The sequence below is a fragment of the Podarcis filfolensis genome (assembly GCF_964270895.1).
Source record: "Podarcis filfolensis genome assembly, chromosome: 6".
Lineage (NCBI taxonomy): Eukaryota > Metazoa > Chordata > Lepidosauria > Squamata > Lacertidae > Podarcis > Podarcis filfolensis.
The window spans coordinates 18,614,033-18,637,977 of record NC_139609.1 but is presented as its reverse complement, the minus strand read 5'-3'; the positions used below and the strand labels follow the sequence as shown (position 1 = coordinate 18,637,977).

Below are 23,945 nucleotides of genomic sequence, written 5' to 3'. Positions count from 1 at the left end.
CTGGTAAAGTTGAAATGAATTGAAGTCCAAATTTTACAGCAAGTTCTAACAGAAATAATGAAAAGTAATATGAATATATGGGTTGCACACTTAAGCTCTAAAAGCAGAAAATGGCTCAAACCAGGTTTCCCCATGCGGAACAAAATAAGCGTTCTACCACAGCCAATTCAAGGGCTATGTAGTATCCTGTTTGTACACTGGGGACTAGGGGGAGGTGCCTGACACCTGAAAAGCCAGCCTAGATGAAGGCAGTATTGTTTCAAGGGGGGCGGGATAGGTATATATATAGAAAAGAGAATTACTGGATGCCAAGATCCAAGTGTCTTTGGTGAGAGAACCCCAGCAGAGATTTAAAATCACAAAGCATGCAGCAAAGCAAAGTGTGGAAACGTGAGCTTTTAGACCTTTAAAATATGCCCTTCTAAGTTCCTTTCAAAGTTTCTCTCTTCCCCTTGCACAAAAAAAGACCGCAGGTTTAGTAAGTTAAAAATGGTTTACTTACAAACCCACCAAAGGTCAGAATCATGTGCTATTCCATACAGTGTTCAGAAGTAGTTGCGCAGGAAGTAAAACTTTGCTTTGCAACTATGACTTGGCAACTATGGGGATCCTGCAAGCAGGGCCCGAGCGCAACAGCATCCTCTCCACTTGTGATGTCCAGGACCTGGTATTTAGAGGCATACGCAGCAGCATAGCCACAACCCCCTCAAGAGCCAAGCGGGGCCACATTGCACTGCCTGCCCACGTGGCTTGCCACGACACTTGGAGGATGAATCTGCTGGGATACTGCTGGGGAGACAGGGGCATTTGGCAGGTCCCCAGCTGGCTCCAGCCATCGGCCGGTACAGCATCAATCAGCGACACGAGCCTCAGATATGTTAGAAGCTGTGCATGCTCTTATCAGCAGAGTGAATAAATCCTCGCGACGGAAGTGGCAGACATGTGTAAGCATTATTTACAGCATTTTATTCAGCATAGTTCAGGAACAAAGGAAAAACATGTCTGCTTCCCTTTGGGTCCAAGCAAACAGCAAAAACAAAAACAATATACAAGTGGAAGTTCCCAGCGAGTGCTGGAATGTAAACAGGCATGTGAAACACAACAGTCATGCCTGTTCCCTTTTAAGGTGGAACGGAACTGTAATGTATTGAGTTGAATAGGGTCCAAAAAGGCAGCAGTCTGATTGGTCCTAGAACAATGCAGCAGTATGATTGGTTTGCAGGAACCACCCAATCCAGCTCCAGATGGAAGTGAATCCACAACCTGATTGGCCTACAGGAGAATTCCGGAATTAGCCAATCACGTGTAGCCCATTGTGTAAATAATGTATATAAAGCAGATACTGTGGGGAAACTTTCATTCCCTCCTCACCACTATGAGCTGAATAAAGAGCATGAAATCCACTCTCGACTCGTGAGTATATTTCAGGAACTATATCCTAACAGAATCCCCCAATGCCTGTGGAGAGGAGCAGCTGGCCAGCTCGCTACTTGCCCGCCTCCCTCTGTCTGCACCCGCTCACCATTGGCTGAGTGAGGAGCAAGTGAGCGCTGGCCAGGTGGCCATTTAGTGAGGGGACTTGAAGGGTGACTCGCCACAGCCTGGAGACTGAAGGGCAACTCGGCCTCAGGAATGCGGCAGAGCACAAGGAAGGTGGACAGAACCCTCCGTCCAGTCTGCACTGAGCCTCCACAGTTGCCAGCCTCTGCCAGGGACACAGTGCCAAGCCCAGGCTGGCCTCTGGGGCCCAGAGACCACCGACAGCAGGCAGGGAAGGATGTGGAGTAGGGGATGGGGCAGCAGAGGAACCCACAAAGGGATGTTCTGCTGCCTTCGCTAGGGCAGGACTGGGTTCCCCTCGGAAGCCGGCGTCTGCATGGAGGCGCTTGGTTGTGCCCCCTCAGAATTTTGTGCCTGGGACCACACTTCCCTGCCCCCACACTATGTCACTGGACATACCATCTCCGTGGATGAAGAATATAGAAATGTATAAAAGCCTTGAAAGTCTCCTTGTTCAGGGAAGTACCTTTGGGTCTTAATTTAGAGGTGCTGACCTGCTGCAGCAGAGATAAAGGGTGCCAAATTCTGGGCTGCCTTACTTTGAATACTCCTTGGTTGTGTCTGTATTTAACTCTCCTACCTGGCAACTCCCTTGGCGAAGGTGAGCATAAGCATTTAGTTAATCATGTGGGGAAGAGTGTTATCTTCAAATTAGAAAGGGAGGCATGGGAATTCTTGTCAGATGTATGAGATGACATATATATATATATATATATATATATATATATATATATATATATGGATGCCTAGCTTGCTACATTTGATGAGTAAACTTGTCAAAGGACACAGTCTCCCAGTTTTATCAACCCACTGATATCCAGAACGTTGCTTGGTAGACTTCCAGTTGGCAGCTATAAACACCTTTGTTGTTGCTTCTTCTTCTTTGGCGATCACTCGTAGTCAAGTAAGATTGTCTTCCATGAACACAGTTTTAACAATGAGTCCGTAAGTGACTATGGAGGCCAATTCTGAATCTACATGTCCTTCCATAGTGGCGACATAGGTTTCGGGCGGGAGTTGATCACGGTGAGGGTTTGCCAAGCGTGCCTTCCTCTTAGCATGTTTCTCTCTTTCGTCCTGAGTTTGAGCGTCTTCAAAGCCTGTGACACCTTTGGTAAAGGCTGTTCTCCAGTTGGAGTGCTTGCAGGCCAGTGTTTCCCCGTTATCGGTGTTTATACTACATTTTTAAAGATTTGCCTTGAGAGAGTCTTTAAATCTCTTTTGTTACCAGCATTACGCTTTCCATTTTAAAGTTTGGAATAGAGTAGTCTCTTTGGAAGACGATAATCAGGCATCTGTACAACATGACCAGTCCACACAGTTGCTAAAGAAAGTTTTTTATCCAGAGATCTAGGATCCTTTGACTCAAAACAATGAAGTTGGAGGCTGCCCTATTATTTACATGTCATGTTACTGCATCCTCTCTCTTTTATCACTGGATGCTGGTGGTGAGAATCATGTAGACCACCTTGTGCACATTGGTGGGAAAGTATGATCTAAATAGGATAGTAAATAAATGAATGTTCAATAGCTGAAGTAAAGGTGAGCATTTTGACACTAGCTCATCTCAAAATAAGACATTCCCCCCCCCCCAACAAAAGCTGCAGCCAGCTAAGGAAATTACATCCCAATGCATTGATCAGATTTTTCCTTGCCAGAGGGGAAAGGGGTGTGTGTGTGTGTGTGTGTGTGTGTGCGTGTGTATCTTTAGATTGAAGGAGGGACTGTAGTTCATGCTCTGCCCCCCCTAAGGCCCCAAATTCAATCCCTGGCAGTTTCAATTAAACAGATCAGGTAACGAATGATCTCCCTGCCTGAGAGCTGAAGCCAGTCAGACAATACTGAGCAAAAAATCTGATCTGGTACAACAAGACAGCTTCTCATGTTCCCAGTTTAGCTTTGCTTCTTTTGCTGCCCAGATTGCAACACGAAACCCACAGAACCTTTCAACAGCAAATGCTTATTTTAGCGATTTCCTCCACCTCCCATTATTTTCCCCAGTCACCAAAGAAGGCATATCTCAGTGTTGTGGCAAACCATTAACTACAACAGGGGGAGTTGATCTCAGGCCTTGGACTCTTGTTTAGCCTCCTCTGAGCATTTCTGAGCTAGACCACACGCGGCAGATCAAATGAAAATTGCCTGACATCCTGAGATGAACCGGCTGAGGTGCATAGTTCTGTTGCTTCTGTGGACAGGCTGTACTTCCCCAAATGGTAAGTTGTTCAGATAAAAATGCAATTTTAACCAGGGGGAAAGGTGGTGACCATTCTGCTTGGTATCAAAAGGATTAACTGGTGAAGAATGCAAGAGGGTGGGCTGGTGATCACCAGGGCTGGTCCAAGACATTTAGTTGCCTGAAGCAATGGGCAGTATGGTGATCCCTTTCCATTCCATGTACAAAAGCTGACTGGTCACCTGATCAGATAGAGGGAGGGTGCCCAAGCAAGGCCATGTTGTCACTGGAGGGGAATGGGGATGGAGGAACAAGCAGGGGCTGCCGTCGCCTCTGGCACCTGCTGCATGAGACAGTTGTCTTAATACCTTATGGCAGAGCTGACCAAAAGTGGTAAATATGAAGGGGAGCAGGTGGTGCTCTGGTCTAAGCTACTGAGCCTCTTGGGCTTGCCGATCAGAAGGTTGGCAGTTAAAATCCTGGGTGAGCTCCCGTTGCTCTGTCCCAGCTTCTGCCAACAAAGTAGATAAACAGGTACCGCTGCGGTGGGAAGGTAAACGGCATTTCCATGTGTTTTGGTTTCCGCCACAGTGTTCTGTAGTGCCGGAAGCGGTTTAGTCATGCTGGCCATGACTAAATATGGATGATAAATATGGCCATGATAAATATGGGTTTTCCCTTTGTATCGACCTGAATTAAATGGTGGTGTCAGTATAGGAACATCATCCTCAAAAAATCCATAACCTCCATCTTCAGCCTTCTATGCTATGTTGCTCAGCTTAGGGCTGAAACAAGAAGACACCAGAGCATTATGCCCTCCTGCATTTATTTAAACAACTATCTGAGTTTTAGAAGACATCTGAAGGCAGCCCTGTTTATGGAAGTTTTTAATGTTTGATGTTTTATTGTATTTTTAATATTTTGTTGGAAGCTGCCCAGAGTGACTAGGGAAACCCATCCCGATGAGTGGGGTATAAATACACCACCAGCATCATCAGTCTTCAGTGAAGGAGACTCACAGCCTCTTTTACACAACTGGCAAGGAAAAAGAACAGCTTTACAAGGAGAGCAATACAAAGGATACTAGATAACCAGGAATGCCAATAAAATCTGTTGACAAAACCTCTGTAAAAACTGCCATGCTTATCAAATGGCAATAATCCTGGAAACAGAATTAAATGTGATATATAATTTATTGTCAAATCTCTTCTTCAGATTGTTAATGCTAAATATCATTCCAGTGTGTGAAAAACCACCTGGAGTTGATTTTGGGGAGACGGTAAGAGGTGAGAGAACTAAATTTCGGGAATTTGAGAATGCAAGAGTACAGTACACGTGTAGCCCAGGATACATATTGGAGGGGCCCAAGTGGACAACATGCGATGGACAAAAGTGGACAACACCACCAAAATGTTTGGGTAAGAGATTATATTCTGTTAGCTTTTTTTATTATAAAGGCTAAGATAACAAAGGCATAAACTGGTAAAGTTGAAATGAAGTCCAAATTTTACAGCAAGTTCTAACAGAAATAATGAAAATAATAAACAATAATAAAATAAAATTTAAAAACTTATCTAAAATGCTTGCTGAAATTAAAAAGGACTTTGCTTGGTGCCAGCAGTACAACAGCGAAGACATGGCTGGTGTCAGCTGGGAGAAAGTAATGAGAATTGGGCCCCCAAAAAAGAATTCTGGGAATTATAGGGATAGAACTACCTAAATTGCATAGAAATTTATTCATGTACATGACTACAGCGGCAGGAATATTACTTGCCCAAAAATGGAAAGAAGAAGAAGTGCCAGCAAAGGAACAATGGATACAAAAACTTATGGAATATGCAGAGATGGCGAAACTTACCAGAAGAATAAGAAATCAAGATAACAAACTTTTTATAAAAGAATGGAAATGGTCTATTGAATATTTACAGATCAATTGTAAACAGATAAAAACACTGGCAGGATTATTGTAATAACCTGCAGCTATATAAGAGTATAAATATACAGAAGATAAATCAAAGAATAAGTTAAGTGAATTTGGATATGCAGACACAATGAAGCCTTTAACGTCCTATTCGTTTTCTCCCATTGACATAATGAAAGCTGGACCATCTGTAAATTCCAAGGTTGAGTTTAGGCTACCCTAACTACAGTAAAAAGGGATGCAGGTGGCGCTGTGGGTTAAACCACAGAGCCTAGGACTTGCCGATCAGAAGGTTGGCAGTTCGAATCCCGTGACGGGGTGAGCTCCTGTTGCTCAGTCCCTGCTCCTGCCAACCCAGCAGTTCGAAAGCACATCAAAGTGCAAGTAGATAAATAGGTACGGCTCTGGCAGGAAGGTAAACGGCGTTTCCGTGCGCTGCTTTGGTTTGCCAGAAGCGGCTTAGTCATGCTGGCCACATGACCCGGAAGCTGTACGCCGGCTCCCTCGGCCAATAAAGTGAGATGAGCGCCGCAACCCCAGAGTCGGTCACAACTGGACCTAATGGTCAGGGGTCCCTTTACCTTACCTTTAACTACAGTAAAAACACCTGCCCTTTTTTCCTTCTTCTTTTAGCACCCTGTAGTATCACAAAAGAGCAGCTGGATGCCAAACACCTGCTTCTGTTTGGTGGCCGAAGGCGTTCCCATGTGATTCAACACAATGGGACATTGGAATTCCTGTGCAGGGAACGATATATCCTCCGGCCTCCTTCAGTCATGAAGTGTAACGATGGACACATGGATCTCCCATCATGCATCTCAGGTTAATGAGCTTTCAACACTTGATAATTCCTCTTGCATTATTGAAATACTCAAGGTTATCCCAATTTTATATTTGAAAGCCAGTTTGTCCAATTGCTCCTACAGATTCTGTCCCTTCTTCTTCTTCTTCTTCTTCTTCTTCTTCTTCTTCTTCTTCTTCTTCTTCTTCTTCTTCTTCTTCTTCTTCAAATAATCATAAATAAATAAGAATAAACATGTGCACCCCACCACCGAGACCATTCCATTGTAACTATCCAACCTCCCAGAATTTCAACACCTCTTGCGGTGGTTTGACCCTTTTTTTGTTTTAACAGTACAAATTCTACAAACACCCTCCATATCTCCCCCAAATCATTTATCCTGCATATTCCCCGTCTTACCTTAATGGCACATGTTAATTTATCATTAATCGCTATATTCCATACCTTTTAATGCAATTCTTCCATTTTATACTCTGCTCGCCCCTTCCGCTTTCTAGCTATGATAATTTGTGCAGCTGTCAATAAATTTGTGAGCAAGTCCATCACAGCCTGTGATCCTTCCACCTCATCGTTAATTGATAATAATGCTACCTCTGGACTTTCAGTCAGCTTTAACCCAGTGATTTCTGTTATCTCCTTAAACACCCTTTGCAAAAAAATAAAAATAAATATATTGTACATATTTACACCCCCACCACATGTGAACATAATTCCCTGTTTCCTGGCATCCCCTCCAACATAACACTGAATATTCCTTGTTTATTTGATTTAATCCGACTGGTGTTAAATATCATCTCCAAAATAATTTATAATAATTTTCTTTTATTCTTACAAACAGCATTTTCAATGTACGTTTCTCCCATAATTTCCCCCACCTGTGACTATCTATCTGTCCTGTTGTGTCCTTTTCCCACACCTCTTTTAATTTTCTGTCCTTTCTTAAAAGTGGTTCCCGAGCCCACAGTACACCTCGTACGTCTGCAAGGTCTTCTGCTGTGGGATGGATTAGGATGATGGGCAGGTAAATAATAGCAATACACAAGGGGAGCAAAACAAAGTAACCAGGAACGTGAATAAAACCTATTGTTGAGGCCTCTGTAAAAAACAAAACCATAAGCTGTCATGCTTATTGAATTGTAATAAAGACGGAATCCTGGAAATGAAATGAAATTTGTTTAATAATAATAATAATAATAATAATAATAATAATAATAATAATGGAATCTTGGCACGAAATATCATTCCAGTTTGTGGAGAACCACCTGAAGTGGACTTTGCAGAGGCTGTAAGAAGTGTGAGAACCCAGTTTCAGGAATTCGAGAGCATAAGGGCATTTTACAAGTGCAACCCCGGTTATGTGATGGAAGGATCTGGATGGATGATATGCAATGGACAAAACTGGACAGAACCACTGAAGTGTCTGGGTAAGGGGCATGTTTTCCGTATGCTAACATGAAGCTTTAAGTCAGAAAGAATGAAATCTAGGATAAATTCTGAGGGCTGTTTCACAAATCCGAGGAGACTCTGAGCAGGAAACCTCACAGTGCAATCTTCTAGGGACCTTGCCTTGGACAGGTACGCTACAAGGCTCTGTGCAAACACTTTATCAAAAATTTATTTTTACAATTCAAGCTGCAAAGCCATTTTTGCCCTGTGAAAAAAGAGAACATTTCTTTTGATCCCAAACTGATACTCACTGGTTCTTGCTAGCCTCCCCCAAATAAGTACAGTGCCACGATGGTGGATAAAATATCTTAAAATATCATACCCCTGTATGTACAGCTGTATGTACAACTGATAGTGTGCGATGTGCAATGAGAGAGACATGCAGGTTTGGCTATGCAACCCAGAGACACTGTCTGCCCAGAATTACTTAGAATTCCAACAGGAGGAAGATAATAAAATCTAATTTTGTGAGAATTAAGACTTTGGACACTCTCAAAATATATTTTATGTACTTATTTAGTTTTGCACTTTAGCTTTATTCTGTATTGATTTTTTCAGTTTGTTCATTTTTATTTTTGTAATCTTTCATTTTTAACCACCCAGAGAACATTGTTAAGTGGGTAGTGTAAAAAAATTACTAAATAACTAAATACACAAAGAGAGGGGGATTCCCGGTTAGTGGAAGAGCACATGGGATGGTTAAGTAGCATACGGATTTTCTCTGCTCTTCTGTCACCCTAACCAAGGATTCGGAATAAGCTGTGTCATTACCCCAAATACTATCAACATCTATTGTTGTTTAGTCGTCTTAGTCATGTTCAACTCTCCGTGACCCCATGACCCAGAGCATGCCTTGGAAACTCTCACTTTCTTCTCAAAGCTTCTCCTTTTTTATGTCCATGGAGTTTTCTTGGCAAAATACTGGAGTGGTTTGCCAGTTCCTTCTCCAGGTGGATCAGATTTAGTCTAAACTCTCGGCTATGACCTTTCTGTCTTGGGTGGCCCTGCACAGCATAGCTCATAGCTTCTCTGAGTTATTCAAGCCCCTTCACCATGACAAGGCAGTGATCCATGAAGGGGATCAACATCTATAGCAACAGCTAAAAAGTATGGAGTCCAGTTTGTCTAGGTAAATTGCAGCCTGTTTTTCTCTGGCCATCCTTCTTGTGAAGGGGAGTAAATAAATGAAGGAGGAATCACAGATCCTACCATATTGGTCTGAATAGAGGCCACACTCCCCTCTCCCCAAACCTGACTTGTATAAAACCTGAAGCTGTGATTTAACAGGTGCAGGCTATTAGTAGGGTCTTGCATTTGGACCAGTGTGGTACTTACCACTCTCACTAAACAAACTACTACGAGGCTCTGCTAATGAAATAAAACTAACAGATTCTTTTTCTTCGTGATATTTTTTCTTTGGTTCTGCATATTTAAGTTTACAATCATACAAGCACACATCCAAAATTACAAGATTCTCCCGAATCTTTCCCCCCCAATTTTTTTTATTGATTTTAACAAATATAACATATAAAGCATACAAAAGAAAACACATTACAATACTAAAAAAGAAAAAGAAAAAGAAACAAAAATATAAACACATATTCCTTCTAAAGTTCACTTTAATTTCCATTGTTAACTCACTTCCTCAAATCCCCCCTAACTGAATTTCATTGTATCCCCTTGTAACAGTTCACCTCCTCTTTCTAAACATAAAATTAACCCCCTTAATTTACTATCTTCTAGTCTTTTCTTAATGTTCAAAATCCATAATGCTTAACAAATCATTCTTATTTTATTCCTAAGCCTATTTGATATTTTCAAGTGACTTCAAATTATCGTATATTACAATATATGGCTAAATAGTCTTTAAATTTCTTCCAATCTTCTTGATACTCCTCTTCTTTCTGGTTGTGGATTCTTCCAGTCAGGTCGGCTAGCTCCGAAAAGTCCATCATCTAAGATTCTCCCGAATCTATGGACTTCCGACCTTCCCCTCAATGGGTTCTATTATTAAACCTTTCCTATTGCATCTTTTTTTAAACAAACCAATTTTTATTAACTCCATTGTATCCATAGTTCTTGCTACAATACAAGTGTTATTGTAATCCTGCTAATGTTTTCAGCTGCTTACAGTGGTTTTTAAGGTACATTGTAAAATTTCCCCACTCCTTACTGAAATTTTGGTCTTCCAGGAAGACCAGAAGACTAACTGCTTTTTTTTTTTTTACCCCTTGCAGCACCCTGCAGGATCACAAAAAAACAGCTGGATTCCAAACAACTGCTTCTGTCTGGAGGTCGGAGACATTCACATCTGGTTCAACACAATCGTACATTGGAATTTCTGTGCAGGAAAGGGTATATCATCTCAGCTCCTTCAGTCAGGAAGTGTCTCGATGGGCACATGGATCTTCCATCATGTATCTCAGGATAATGATGAGCTCTTGACTCTCGGTGATCCCTCCTGAATTATCTAAAATACTTTAGGGGTTTGCTTGCTGTCTCACTCTGATGTATGAAGACGACTTCTTCCAAATCCTCATCAAGGTTCTACCCTTCTTAGAAGCGATTCCCCAATTCACAGACTAGCTCAGATAGCTGGGTGGGGGCACTGGCCAAGGGCACATGACCTCACAGGTGCCAGAGTCAGACCGATATTGCCTCTTGACTGTGCAATGCATGGTGTTCCTTCCAGGTCTCTTAACTGCTCTACGATGCCCCTGACTCCCCATGGGAGCTGGATCAGTCCCACTGAATTGGCGCTTCATGTCGGAAACTGCTCCTTTTCCTTGGGGATAATTCAGACTGAAATTCCCAGGTGTCAGAAAAGGTCATTTATGTACGCCAGTACTGTGGCCCATGTTTCGTTAGCCCCAAAATGGAAAACGAGCGTGGTCACAACCAAAGAAGAGTGGCAACTTAAACTGATAGAATATGCACAGCTTGCAGACTTAACATATAGAATAAGAGAACAAGAAGAACATACGTTTAGAGAAGATTGGAAAACGTTTTTTGAATAAATGGGAAATAACTGTGTACAGCTAAATACGCTGGCAGCATCAGGATAAATTCAACAGTGTAAATAAGTTCTGGTCAATGGAATACTGAATGGTATAGGGTTTTTTTTGTAAAATATGCAGGGATTTATGATATGTAAAATGAACCATGGAAAGAGAAAAAGAGAAGTCGTCCAGCTCTGCTTGGAAGGAAGCACTTTGATCCTCAGCTGGGAGTGGGAGACTTTGAACTTTGTTGGAAATTTTATAAGTATTAAGTGTCAAGCAAGTAAACACATGACACCACAAAGCCCCTTTACACAATAAACCGAGAGCTTATAGAAGAGGTTAATTTGAAGGGGGTGGGGGAGAAAGCAAAGCATGCTGACTAATTATTCTCCCCCCCCTTAAGCTATTGTGCTTGCCTGTTACTGTTGATTTTTGCACTTTCCTTTTTAAAAAACAACAACACACAATTTTTATTGGTTTTTAAATAAATACGAATACAATAACCACTAAACACTTATCCAGCAGTGCAACTGATGGTGTTGGTTTCATCCATTGTCTCTTAGACATACACTTGCACATTCAAACATATGACTTAACATAACCTCTCCACTGAGAATATTGAGCAGTCGGTATAAGAAGGTCTTGATTTTGGTCATTAACATAGTTAAAGAAAGGGGTCCACGTTCCTTGGAAGTTGTCTCTATTTGTAATGCCTTTAATTGCCCTCCTGCGTCTGTTGAGATGCTCAGACAGTGCTGTATCCCATATATTATTTTCCCATATGTTCAAGGGTATTTCTGCCTTGTTCTTCCATTGCCAAGCTATCGCTAATCGTGCTGTGGTCAGTAAGAAGCCTACTAGTTTGCTGTGGTGCAGGGTGGAGCCTAAGTCTATGTCCAAAGTTAGTAGGGCTAAGGCAGGATTTAGAGAAAGGGGTTGGCTAGTAGCTGGGGATATAATGAAGAATTACTCTATTCCAAAAGTTTTTAACATGAGGGTCTTCTCATCAAACATGAATAAATGAACCAAGCTTTCCGCAGCCCTTCCAACATAAAAAGGAAAGGATTAATTTTTGCCAGCCTGACTGGTGTCCATTGCCATTGGGTGTTGAGCAAGGTCTCCTGTAAGCAAGCCAAGATGGTTTTGCGTGGGAGAGTGGTCCAGATACCATCCCATTTGTGATCTTCAGTTGGGTGGCCTAAATCTGATTCCCATACAATTTGAAGACTTTGCCTCTCAAAAGTAAAATAAGCTTGGTAGCAAAGCAATGAGTCCTTTGCTTTGTTTTGTTTTCTTGCTTATCCCAGTCTGGCTGTAGCTGCTTGTTTCTCTGGCCGATGGGGTAAAGGAACAACAAATATTAGAGGGATGAGGAAATGAAACAGGTATATGGAGGTATATACTAGAAAGAAATGGATGTCTCGTATACCCCAGGTAGTGTGGTTGCTGACCTTGAGCCAGACATCCTGGAGAGTGAAGTCAAATGGGCCTTAGAAAGCATTGCTAATAACAAGGCCAGTGGAAGTGATGATATTTCAGCTGAACTATTTAAAATTTTAAAAAGATGATGCTGTTAAGGTGCTACACTCAATATGCCAGCAAATTTGGAAAACTCAGCAGTGGCCAGAGGATTGGAGAAGATGAGTCTACATCCCAATCCCAAAGAAGGGAAGTGCCAAAGAATGCTCCAACTACCGCACAATTGCACTCATTTCACACGCTAGCAAGATTATGCTTAAAATTCTACAAGGCAGGCTTAAGCAGTATGTGGACCTTTAATGAGGGTGAAAGAGGAGAGCACAAAATATGGTCTGAAGCTCAACATCAAAAAAATGAAGATCATGGCCACTGGTCCCATCACCTCCTGGCAAATAGAAGGGGAAGAAATGGAGGCAGTGAGAGATTTTACTTTCTTGGGCTCCATGATCACTGCAGATGGTGACAGCAGTCACGAAATGAAAAGATGCCTGCTCCTTGGGAGAAAGGCGATGGCAAACCTAGACAGGATCATTAAAAGCAGAGACATCACCTTACCAACAAAGGTCCGTATAGTAAAAGCTATGGTTTTCCCAGTAGTGATGTATGGAAGTGAGAGCTGGACCATAAAGAAGGCTGATCGCCGAAGAATTGATGCTTTTGAATTATGGTGCTGGAGGAGACTCTTGAGAGTCCCATGGACTGCAAGAAGATCAAACCTATCCATTCTGAAGGAAATCAGCCCTGAGTGCTCACTGGAAGGACAGATCCTGAAGCTGAGGCTCCAATACTTTGGCCACCTCATGAGAAAAGAAGACTCCCTGGAAAAGACCCTGATGTTGGGAAAGATGGAGGGCACAAGGAGAAGGGGACGACAGAGGACGAGATGGTTGGACAGTGTTCTCGAAGCTACCATCATGAGTTTGACCAAAGTGCGGGAGGCAGTGGAAGACAGGAGTGCCTGGTGTGCTCTGGTCCATGGGGTCACGAAGAGTCGGACACGACTAAACGACTAAACAACAACAAATATGGAGGAAGAGAGCTGGGAGGGGGAAACTCCAAAAGAAAAAGAAAAAAGCCCCTTGTCTAGGAGGAGTTGGAGCTGAGAAGGAAGTGAAAAAAGGAAGCAGGAGGTGGAAGAGAAAGGAGATCTCACAATACTTTTTCTGCTAATCTCAGAAAGAGGACGTGTACCGTAATTTGCTGACTAAAAGCAGCACCATCCAAAGCATAATATTTATTCTACCACTCGAGTCCTTGCACTGTGAAGGTACACCCTTTTTCCTTTCTGATAGAGTATTTCCAAAGAAAGTCCACATCAGGAATTTGAATGAAATGAGAATGGCACTTATATGATGACATAATATTATTGTAAGGAGGTGTCAGGGTTAAAATAGCAAAAAGCACCAGGCAGCAGGGAGTGCTGTACTGTGGTGAAAGTAAAAAAATCATCGGGGGCAGTTGGGGAATACGGAAAATGCACCTAACTGTGACCCACAGGCTTGCTTGGCACCAGACTTCCTCTCAGTTGGCTCCGCAGAAGGGGCAGGTTCCTCACTGACAGGAGGAGGTGGAGCCATAGGCAGCCCTGTGGCAGGGGGCATTCGGTGAGTTGGGCCCGCTGCTGTAGAGTCTCCTTTAGCAACCTGCTCAGCCCCTCCCTGGTATCCTGCTCTTTATCCCCCAGGCTCCTGAATCGCTCAGTGGGATTGGACACTTCTTGGAGTTATGGCAGTGATCCCACCAAAATGCTTGGACCCTCCCCAGGACCCTCCAGCTCCAACTCTCCAAACATTTCTCCTCAGGATCCTCCATGACACTCCTGTGGGACCCATGGCAGATAGAGGAAAATGGGGGAAACTGTGAATAATGTGGTTCTTATGCCTTTAACAGCTACGTCTCCACAATCGGGACCAGCAGAACATAGATGATTTCCCATGGTAAGCATGGATTTGTCAGGGCAGGGATGCCACATGCCCTTGAAGGTAATTTAAGGAGTACTCAGAGCACCATCCTGGGTGGCGGCACCCAAACTTTGAAATACATTCCCCTTAGAAATTAGGATGGTGCCGATAATTTGTACTTTCCAGCTCAATGTGCAGAAAGAGGTGGGCAGTTGCACACATGGGCTTTGGGGATGGGACATACCGTACACCCCTCCTGATAATGATAATGATAATATATACCCCTCCCATCTGGCTGGGTTCCCCCAGCCACTCTGGGCAGTTCCTAACAGAATATTAAAAACTTGATAAACCATCAAACATTAAAAACTTCCCTAAACAGGGCTGCCTTCAGATGTCTTCTAAAAGTCAGATAGTTGTTTATTTCTTTGATATCTGTTAGGAGGGCGTTCCACAGGGTGGGTGCCACTACCGAGAAGGCTCTGTCTGGTAACCTCACATCTCACAGTGAGGGAACAGCCAGAAGGCCCTCGGAGCTGGACCTCAGTGTCTGGGCTGAACAATGGGGGTGGAGATGCTCCTTCAGGTATACTGGGCTGAGGCCATTAGGGCTTTAAAAGTCAGCACCAACACTTTGAATTGTGCTTGGCGGCCATTCCCAGTCACCAGTCTGGCTGCAGCATTCTGGATTAGTTGTAGTTTCCGGTCACCTTCAATGGTAGCCCCATGTAGAGCTCATTTCAGTAGTCCAAGCTTATCATCATCATCATCATCGTATTATATTTATGCCCCACCATTTTCCCTGAAGGGACTTAAGACAGCTTATAGCTTGATCACAACTTTTAACTTGGTGGTGGTGGGGGGGCAGGAACTATTAAAAAACTTAAACATGATAGAATTAAAACCATATATCTGCTAGCATTTGTCTGTCTTGGGAGACAATGGAGGAGTGCACTTTTGGGAGTGAAGTTAAACAGTTGGAGAGCTACATCACCTGCTATGGCTGTAGAGACCGATAGGGGAGAGACATGTTTTGTTGCTTCTGGGGCTGATAAAGGCATCCGGTTGTGCTGTGGCAGATATAGTATTGCATTTCTTATTTCTGTGTTCCTCCCAGCAGTTATTCCTCCTCTGGTCCCTGCTATGGATGCCCAATCTGACTGTCTGTCTCTTCAGCACTGTGGTTGACTACAAGGGATTCCCACACAGTGGGGTTGATATTGCTACCCATCATGCCATCTTTGTAATGCAGAGTGAGTCTGCCAGCGGGCCTGGTGCTTTAAGCCAGTTCCCTAAAGATGTGCTCTGTGGGGAGCTGGTTTCAAAATGACGTACATATAGTTTATATAGAAACTATATAAAACAACACAGCACCAGCCCCTTCATTAAAAGCAACCAGCTCCCCAAAGCCTATTGAAACAAGGAAGTCTTCAACATCTCTCTTAACACGGTTGCTGTCTTCACTTATAGTATTTGAAATGATTGGAGGAGGGCTGTTGTGAACTAGCCCCCCTTGAAATAGGGAAGTGAATAGGTAAAGCAACAGTGCAAAATCATAGCTGTCAACTTACAGATTTGAAAATAAAGGACCAGCAGCCTCGAAAATAAGGGATCAGCAGCCAAAATAAGGGATCAACAATTACTTTGATAAAATACATATTTCGTTGCATGAAAATGGCTTTAGATACCTATTAGGTCCATAAATTACCATATAGCATATATTCAACACAAAAAAAGCAACAATTTGTTGTTGACAAAGGACAGCTGGACATAGAAAGGGCCCCATTACTTTCAGTAGCTTATTTAAGGGACATCATCAATAAGGGACAGCAGCGGGACATGGCGCTGGGATAAGGGACTGTCCCACCAAATAAGGGACGCTTGACAGCTATGTGCAAAATCCATGAAACTGGGATCTTGAAACAATGTAATATTTCCTATTTTGATAAGAATCCAGAATGTGGCATTTCGTAATATTTCACAACCAGTTTTTTTTTTTTTTAAGCAAACAGATGGCAAGTTATTACATCCGCATTGTTCCTGGGAATTTACTTGGCAGGAACTTGTTTTTTCTATGTGACCGTTTGTGCTTTGAGTCCACTCAAGTGAGTGGGATAGATTAACCCTTTCTTCTTTCATGGAATAAAGCTCAATGCAACCTTTAATTATCCATATTATAGTTCCTTTAGAATGACCCATTGCCACCACTGCCTCCACTGTGTGCCCTGCAACATCTGGCACTGGCAGAGAAGTGGTGCCTGCCAGGCCAACTTAAGCATATTTGGCGCCGTGGTGCAAGTGATGTTCTTGGCGCCTCTCCCCCTCCTCGTCCTCCTCGCCCCCTGAGCTGGGCAGCTCAAGGCTCGCTTGCCACGCGGGCTTCCTCAGCAGTCCCGCTACTGCCACGGGGCGGGCAGGAGGGAGAAGGGCGCCATGTAGTTTTGCGTGCCACCCCCCCCCCCAATGGATAAGTTGGCCCTTATGCCTCCATTGCTGCCAATTTCAAGTGAAAGCGTGCCGATTTCAGGCAAGGTCTCACCCGAAATGGATGCAATCTCACCCCAAATTGGCTTCAGTGCTGGTGCTGCTTCTCTGCCACTGGTGGAGCTGAGCTGGCCCTTCCTAGTAGTGCACATTGCTGTTAGAGGACAGCTAAAAGGGCTTTCTCAGAAGTTTGCAACTTGGTAAGAAAGGTTTGTTGCTGTTCTGCCTAGCTGCCATCACCACACCAAGTGCTGTGCCAGTGCAAATCTTTGGCAAGCACTCCTTGTTGGTTTCAAAGTTCATGTTCCCCATTCCAGTAATCCTTCCTCCTCTCACGGCACAGAGCCATGAACCACCAGTGATTTTTTTTTGCAAGGACAGTCATTAGAAAAATTAGTTGTAGAAAGTGAGTATCCTGTGGTCCAGAACAACAAGTAACGCTATGGAAAGCTGGCTGTTCTCCGTTCTTCCATTTCTTCTGTGGACATGCTGTACTTCCCAAAATGGTGAGCCCACACTTTTTAATATATGAAAAGCTCAACAGTATAATTAGCGGTTCTGATTTTATTAATATATCAACTTGTAAATGCCCTCGCATCAGATGTCCAAGGAATAAACAACTATCTGACATTTAGAAGGCATCTGAAGGCAGCCCTGTTTAGGGAAGTTTTTAATGTGTGACATTTTAATGTATTTTTAATCTTTGTTGGAAGCCGCCCAGAGTGGCTGGGGAAACAAATAATAAATGATGATGATGATTATATTGTAAATGGTAGAGCATTTCAGCCTTATAAATGCTTATACTTGAAGATTACCAATATAGACGGTTATTTTGAAAAATATTGGATTTAAGATGCATTTATTTAACACATTTTTAATGTGTCTTTCAGAGTTCCAACCTTCAAAATGTGTTTTACCAGTTATAGTTAGTTCAAAAACTATAAGGCTATAACAGATAAATATTTTAAAAAAATCTAAATGTTAACATAACATTAAAATGATAGCATCAGCTTATTTATTTTTTTTTTAAAAAGGGAAATATTTGACTTGTGTTTGGTTTCAAAGTACAGCTTTATTTATTTACTGTCAAGCTTCAGGGAATTGGCGTCCTCCTCCGTGGCTGTAGATAAGCAGAACAAAGGAAAAGGATTCTTCTTACTGGTTAGAAACTTTAGTAATCACAGCAAGAGAACTAAGAACCCATCTCCTAGTAATAGTGGCGCTCCCAATTAAATAGCCCACCCCCTTCAGTCCCTATGAACATAAGTCACTTCTACGTCTCGTAATCTGAGCTTGTCCCCTCTGTGCTTTCTGTTCTGTGACTTTCTGAGCCCTTCTAGCTTTGGGGAGGGCGGTGGAGGAATGCTGTCTGGAGACTGTGAATCTGTTAATCCTCTCCCTTCCAGTGTTTCTTCTTCTAGGTGTTCACCATCCAGTATATCCCAGCTTCTGCCTTCTGAACTATGCCCCTCTGCAAACCACTGTTCCCAATCTATACTGTGCTCCTGCTCCTGGGAAAATTCAGGATCTGGATCAGGATCAGGGGGCGGGGGGCAGGAGGAGGTTCCCACCATTCCTCCTCAGTGCAGTCCTCCACAGCACGGTCCCTGACATTTACTGTGCTTTTAGGAAAATGGGAGAATGTTGATATTGATGGTAAACATAATTGCAGTTTGTGAAGAACCACCTGACATTGATTTTGGGGAAATGATAAGTGATGAGAAGGCCAGATACCTGGAGGGTGACAGAACACAATACAAGTGCAACCCTGGATATGTCTTGGAAGGCACTGAATGGATAACATGTCGTGGGCAAAAGTGGACACCTGCACCCAGGTGCTTGGGTAAGGAGGCATCTTGACTTTCAATATTGCAAACTCTAAATCAAAATGTGGGGTGTCCAACATAGCCTCTGGAAACTCATCTGCATGCAAAGTTGAATCTGAATTCACATCCTACCTCCAGCATGGAATCAAGGTGTCACTTTGGGCCAGTTTGCATCTTGGAGCTCTTGTTCCTTTTCTCAAGACTGTGAGGGGGGAAAAAAGAAAAGAAGGGTCACAATCCAATGACATACAGGCCTGTAATCCTATACCCCATCTCAAGGATTAAGCCCATTGCACTGAATGGGAGTTACTTCTGAAGTGCATCTATAGGGTGGTGCTATTAAATACATCCCCATACATTTCAGTGGGTGGAAAGTTAGAGACTATTTTTACTTCCATGTTGACCTTAATGGGTTTTTTCAGGACTTAAATGGAAGTTGACAGAAACCACAATGAATGACTGAGTGGGTGCAGCAAATGAGTTTGTCCCTATTGTGTTTCCTCATGTGTTTATATCCTCCTGTTTTGAACACGTAAAGACAGCTACAGATATGAGGTAACCTTGCAGCACAAAGAGGGGAAATGGAATAGGACACACAGAGAAATGAGTCCCAATGATGATCCCCGCCTCCCCTCCCTTTCTTTCTTTTAGCACCTTGTGGTATCACAAAACAACAGCTAGATGCGAAAGACCTGCTCCTGCCTGGGAAGCGAAGACGGTCCCAGGTTACAGACTCTGCTAACCCGGAAGTAGTACCTCGGGTTAAGAACTTTACCTCAGGATGAGAACAGAAATTGCACAGAGGCACTGGTAGGCCCCATTAGCTAAAGTGGTACCTCCGGTTAAGAACAGTTTCAGGTTAAGAACAGACCTCCGGAACGAATTAAGTTCATAACCCGAGGTACCACTGTATCCCAAGAGATAGAGAAATACTCTAGCTCAACATGCCTGATTTGAACAAAGGGATTTCAAAGTCCTTCATTTTTGACCTTTGGTAACTGTACTAAGTCACTGTTCCTATCACTTTATTCTTTACTAGAAATGGGGAAAAACTGTAGTCACACACCCACTATTGAGAATGGAGACATTATCACCTTATCACAGAAGCAATATGCATCTGGCTCTTCAGTAGAATTCAAATGCCAAAAATATTATGCCATGGAAGGAGAAAACAGAACTTTTTGTAACAATGGGAACTGGACAAAAGTGCCCATTTGTCTAGGTAAGAAATTTCACTCCTCTGTTTTGATAGAAATTCCATCTTCTGGCATGCACATAGGGTTGCTTCATTAATTTCTTTTATATGTGATATATTTGGGAAAGGTTCAAATAATTGTTTCTCCTTAATAAAGCACCACCATGAAGCATGTGAGATATGGAGAGAGACAATCCTAGTTCATATCTTGCCTTCAGGCATTAACTTTAGCATGCCAGTATCCTCTCAGCTTCAGTCCCCATTCTGTAAAATAGAGGTACTAATCATATGAAAATTAGTTGCTGGAACAACGTTTCCAAGCACAATTCAAAGTGTTGGTGCTGACCTTTAAAGTCCTAAATGGCCTCAGCCCAGTATACCTAAAGGAGTGCCTCCACCCCCATAATTTAGCCTGGACACTGAGGTCCAGCTCTGAGGGCCTTCTGGTGGTTCCCTCACTGTGAGAAGCAAGGCTACAGGGAGAGGGCCTTCTTGGTAGTGGCACCTACCCTGTGGACCGCCCTCCCATCTGATTCAAGGAAATGAACAGCTATCTGACTTTTAGAAAACATCTGAAGGCAGCCCTGTTTAGGGAACTTTTTAATATCTGATGTTTTATCGTGTTTTTAATATTCTGTTGGGAGCCACCCAGAGTGGCTGGGGGAACCCAGCTGGATGGGTGGGGTATAAATATTAAATTGTTGTTGTTATCTATTTGAAGTAGTTTGGAAACTTAACAAGCACGGTGTCTGTGATTGGGAGAACCTGTGGCCTTCCAGATGTTGTTTGACTCCAACTCCCATCATCTCTAGTCAACACGGTCAAGGATGATGGGAGTTGTAGTCCAACAATATCTGCAAAGAGGCACCTTAGCAGAAGCAGAAGAGGAGTTTTACTTGGCCAGGCCTGGTAGACTACTTGCAATAGCCTGGCAGACCAGATTCTGCCTGCAGGCCATAGGTTCTCACATGACTTTAATGATAATTCTGCAAATGCTGTTTATTTGTGTGAGAGAGAATTCGTTGCTTTTTTCAAATGCAATGGTATGTCAAAAAAATTGACTTGTGTTCCCAAGACTGATGTATATAAAATCTTCCTTTTTGTTTAAGTTTTCCAATATGGCAAATGTTGCCTTCATGAACAGAATCTATTTTCATTCTCATCACAGAGCCCTGTGCAATCTCACTGGCTGAAATGGAAAGCAAGAAAGTTGAGGTGGTCGGGCAATCGGATGAGCATCATTTTCAAAACTTATATATACAACGTGGTACTTCTGTTGAGCTTGCCTGTAAACCAGGGCATGCTCCTGCAGCAAATTATTCCCCGTCTGCTTTTGTAATCCGGTGCAATGGAGAAGCAATTGTGTATCCTGAATGTGAAGGTAATTCAATATGGCATTATTTTTAAAATAACAAAAATTATATATTGCTTGAAGAATCTCAATAATCACTGGTTAAAGAATACACCAAGTTTTCATTGGGCTGTTTTCCCTTAGTTTGTTCTTCTAAATCTTTTTTTCCTGTTTCTGAAAATGTGATGTTCTGTTGCCCTGCAATGGTTATGTGGGCTTCATAACTCAATCCCTGAAATTAAAATCAGCATGCATGATGACCAGGGGTTTCTCTTTCCAACTTCTTCAGAACTCATGTCTTCAGTGAAACCTTTGTCTGAACTCCACACCCCTCATCCCTCGTTGAAACAATGACCACATAATAGGTGCATTTTCTCATATTCCTCTCCAGGGGAGTAGTCTGACAGAACTTTACTAAGTAAAGTATCTTTGTCTGTTGAAAACAAATGTTTAGCCAGCATAAAAGAAAACTCATCCAGGCAACTGTCTGTAGCTTATGTTGGCCTCCCTGTAGACACAGGGCTGTGTAAGGTACACAGCGTGGGACAGCAAAAATCTTAAATAGAAAGGCTGCCTGTGCTTGTTCCACTGACTGGGAAAACCCTGACATCCAGATTGAAATTCCATAGAGCAGCTGAGCTCTAACATTAGCATTAAAAACCTTGAGGGCAGAAGGGATGTGTTGGTTACCTCTTGTTGCAAAGAAGCACAATATGACCTGCATAGACAGCTTGCTGGCGCTCACCCCTGCGCAGTGCGAAGATCACCGGAGCCTGTGATGGAAAGTGATCACCAAATAGTTGAATTCAAATACCTGCTGGATGTGTTTCCCACCAAAAACCCACCTATATCTCTTATGAGAATTCCCGAAGACCATTATTTTGCTTTTATCAAAGTTCATACTCATTTTCATTCTAGACAGATAGTCGATACAGGCATTTAATAAACGCTTTAAGCCAATTCTAGTCCGTGAGAGCAGAATCATATCTTAGGAGAATGGGAATTTTTGATGCATTGAGTTTTGGGCTGTGAGCATCCACCAGTTTTAGTAATGAGGCAAGGTCATTTAAGAAGAGATTAAAAAGAGAGGAAGCAAGAACACAGCCCTGTTTCACACCTTGATTTATAGCAACAGGGTCTGACACCTCGTCCCCTGGAGTTATTCTTATATGACAGGTATTATTTGAGTAAAACTTTTTAATCAGGTAAAGTAACCTGGGATCTAAGCCCAGTGACTCGAGTTTGGACCATAACAGCCCCCTGTCGACTGAGTCAAAAGCAGCCTTAAGATCTAAAAAGGCCAAAAATAGGCTTTCTGATGGTGCCACATGTACTTGGCGGTTAAATGGGATAACACTATACAGTTATGTAAAGTGGATTTCCCTGGTCTAAACCCTGCCTGCTCTGGGCCTATGTTGTTCACGTCAAGCCACGTAGTTAATTTGGATAATAGATGTTTTGCATACCATTTCCCAATATTTGACAATAGGCTTATTGGTCGATAGTTGGATGGTAACTTTTTGTCCCCCTTTTTAAAGATTGGGATAATTATGGATTTCTGCCATGAATTAGGCATAATTCCAGTTCTGTCCACCACAGTGAATACTTCCGTTAGAATCATAGCCCACCAGTCTGGCTTGGCTTTAATTAGTTCAGACGGGATGGCATCAAGGCCTGCAGCTTTGCCTAGTTTCATATGAGAAATTAAATTTTTGACTTCAGTAACGGGGCCACTCAACCAGGGTCGAGGAAGAGGCAAGATCTTGGCTGTCTGATGGAATACAATCATCATAAAAGATCGCCTTAAAATGCTCTACCCAGAGCATAGATGGAATCAATGTCAGTCGGTGCTTTTGAGTCTGTGGGGGGTATACAATAGCCTTCCAGAATTTCTTATGATCATTGGCAAGGATGGCTGAAAGCAGCGAGTCCCAGCAAGCCTGGTTGTGTCTTATCTGACTAAGCTGGATAGACTCCCTAAGTTGCCTGGTTCTAACGAAATATGTATCAGGAATTCAGGAGCTGCCTGCCTCTTTCGACCCTCTGTAGATTCTCCTAACCTTTACTTTAATGCCTTTGATTTCATTATCAGTCCACTCACCAAACCCCAGTTTCTTAGGTGGCCTGTGCGAGTGAGAATAGGGCAATTTGGTTATTAGGATGTCCATAACCTCCTCAAACCAAGTGACTCTAGCAACTGGAGAGAGTTCACCACTCCCTACCGAGATCAAGTGAATCACACAATCAGAATACACCAAGGTTTGGAAAGACAATCAGAATACACAATCAGAATACACCAAGGTTTGGATAGAGTATGCTCGTTAATTCTAATTCTTATCTACTGAGGACGCAATACCCAGGGGAGTGGATTGATTAAATTTTCTGGCACTCTTGATGGAAAGACAAATTTGCATTGAAGGGGGATAGCATTGAGAGCATCGACGGGAATGTGTGTCCCAGAAATTGTTCCCAGGAGGTGACCCAGGAGAAATCGTTCTGTTGAGGTGTCCTCTAGTGCCGGCATAGCCAATTCAGCATTTGTGGGGCAAGATGAAGGTTGATGAAGTAAAATATTAACTTCTTGCAGATGGGCTTCGAGGCAGTTCTGGAACACAGAGAAAATAGGTTGCTTAACAGTTTGTGATACATCCAGTAGGTTTGGCATTATGTTATCTATCGGGAAGGTTTCTGGTTTGCCCTCGGCTGGGGGCAATCGCAGCTCAGCGCTCGGGGTGACCAGCTTCCCAGTGTGCATCTCCTGATCAAGTTCAGACAATCCCCCAGACATCTGTGTAGTTTCTG

The 23,945-nt window shown here is 42.9% G+C and overlaps 3 protein-coding genes across 8 annotated transcripts in view; 2 read left to right on the top strand and 1 right to left on the bottom strand.

The window, feature by feature from the left end:
• The window catches only part of LOC310765406 (complement factor H-related protein 5-like), a 316,979-nt gene that overhangs the window by 165,564 nt on the left and 127,470 nt on the right, over positions 1 to 23,945 (bottom strand). The gene's annotated exons all lie outside the window — the stretch shown is intronic.
• LOC310765423 (coagulation factor XIII B chain-like) lies at positions 3,581 to 16,452 on the top strand. Its single transcript, XM_083620358.1, has 6 exons — positions 3,581 to 3,776; positions 4,978 to 5,154; positions 6,291 to 6,479; positions 7,707 to 7,883; positions 10,143 to 10,793; positions 14,968 to 16,452. The coding sequence occupies exons 1-5, from the start codon at positions 3,716 to 3,718 to the stop codon at positions 10,334 to 10,336; spliced, it is 798 nt and encodes a 265-aa protein (XP_083476484.1). The 5' UTR covers positions 3,581 to 3,715; the 3' UTR covers positions 10,337 to 10,793; positions 14,968 to 16,452.
• Positions 16,719 to 23,945, top strand: part of LOC310765395 (complement factor H-like) — a 100,426-nt gene continuing 93,199 nt past the window's right edge. For 3 of the 6 annotated variants that reach the window (XM_083620263.1, XM_083620258.1, XM_083620259.1), the window contains exons 1-4: positions 16,719 to 17,277; positions 18,444 to 18,614; positions 19,637 to 19,819; positions 20,961 to 21,173. In XM_083620263.1, coding sequence (XP_083476389.1) covers positions 17,214 to 17,277; positions 18,444 to 18,614; positions 19,637 to 19,819; positions 20,961 to 21,173 — 631 coding nt within the window. In that variant the 5' untranslated portion in view covers positions 16,719 to 17,213. Of the gene's footprint in view, positions 17,278 to 18,360; positions 18,615 to 19,019; positions 19,153 to 19,248; positions 19,408 to 19,636; positions 19,820 to 20,960; positions 21,174 to 23,945 lie in introns of all 6 variants that reach the window. The other 3 variants (XM_083620261.1, XM_083620262.1, XM_083620260.1) reach the window with 3 other exon arrangements.

Excerpts from the sequence above, each read along its gene's own strand:
- LOC310765423 (XM_083620358.1), top strand. The coding sequence starts at position 3,716 with ATGAACCGGCTGAGGTGCATAGTTCTGTTGCTTCTGTGGACAGGCTGT. Across the intron at positions 3,777-4,977 it reads AGGCTGTACTTCCCCAAATG|TGTGTGAAAAACCACCTGGA; the intron begins GTAAGTTGTTCA and ends ATATCATTCCAG. Across the intron at positions 6,480-7,706 it reads TCTCCCATCATGCATCTCAG|TTTGTGGAGAACCACCTGAA; the intron begins GTTAATGAGCTT and ends ATATCATTCCAG.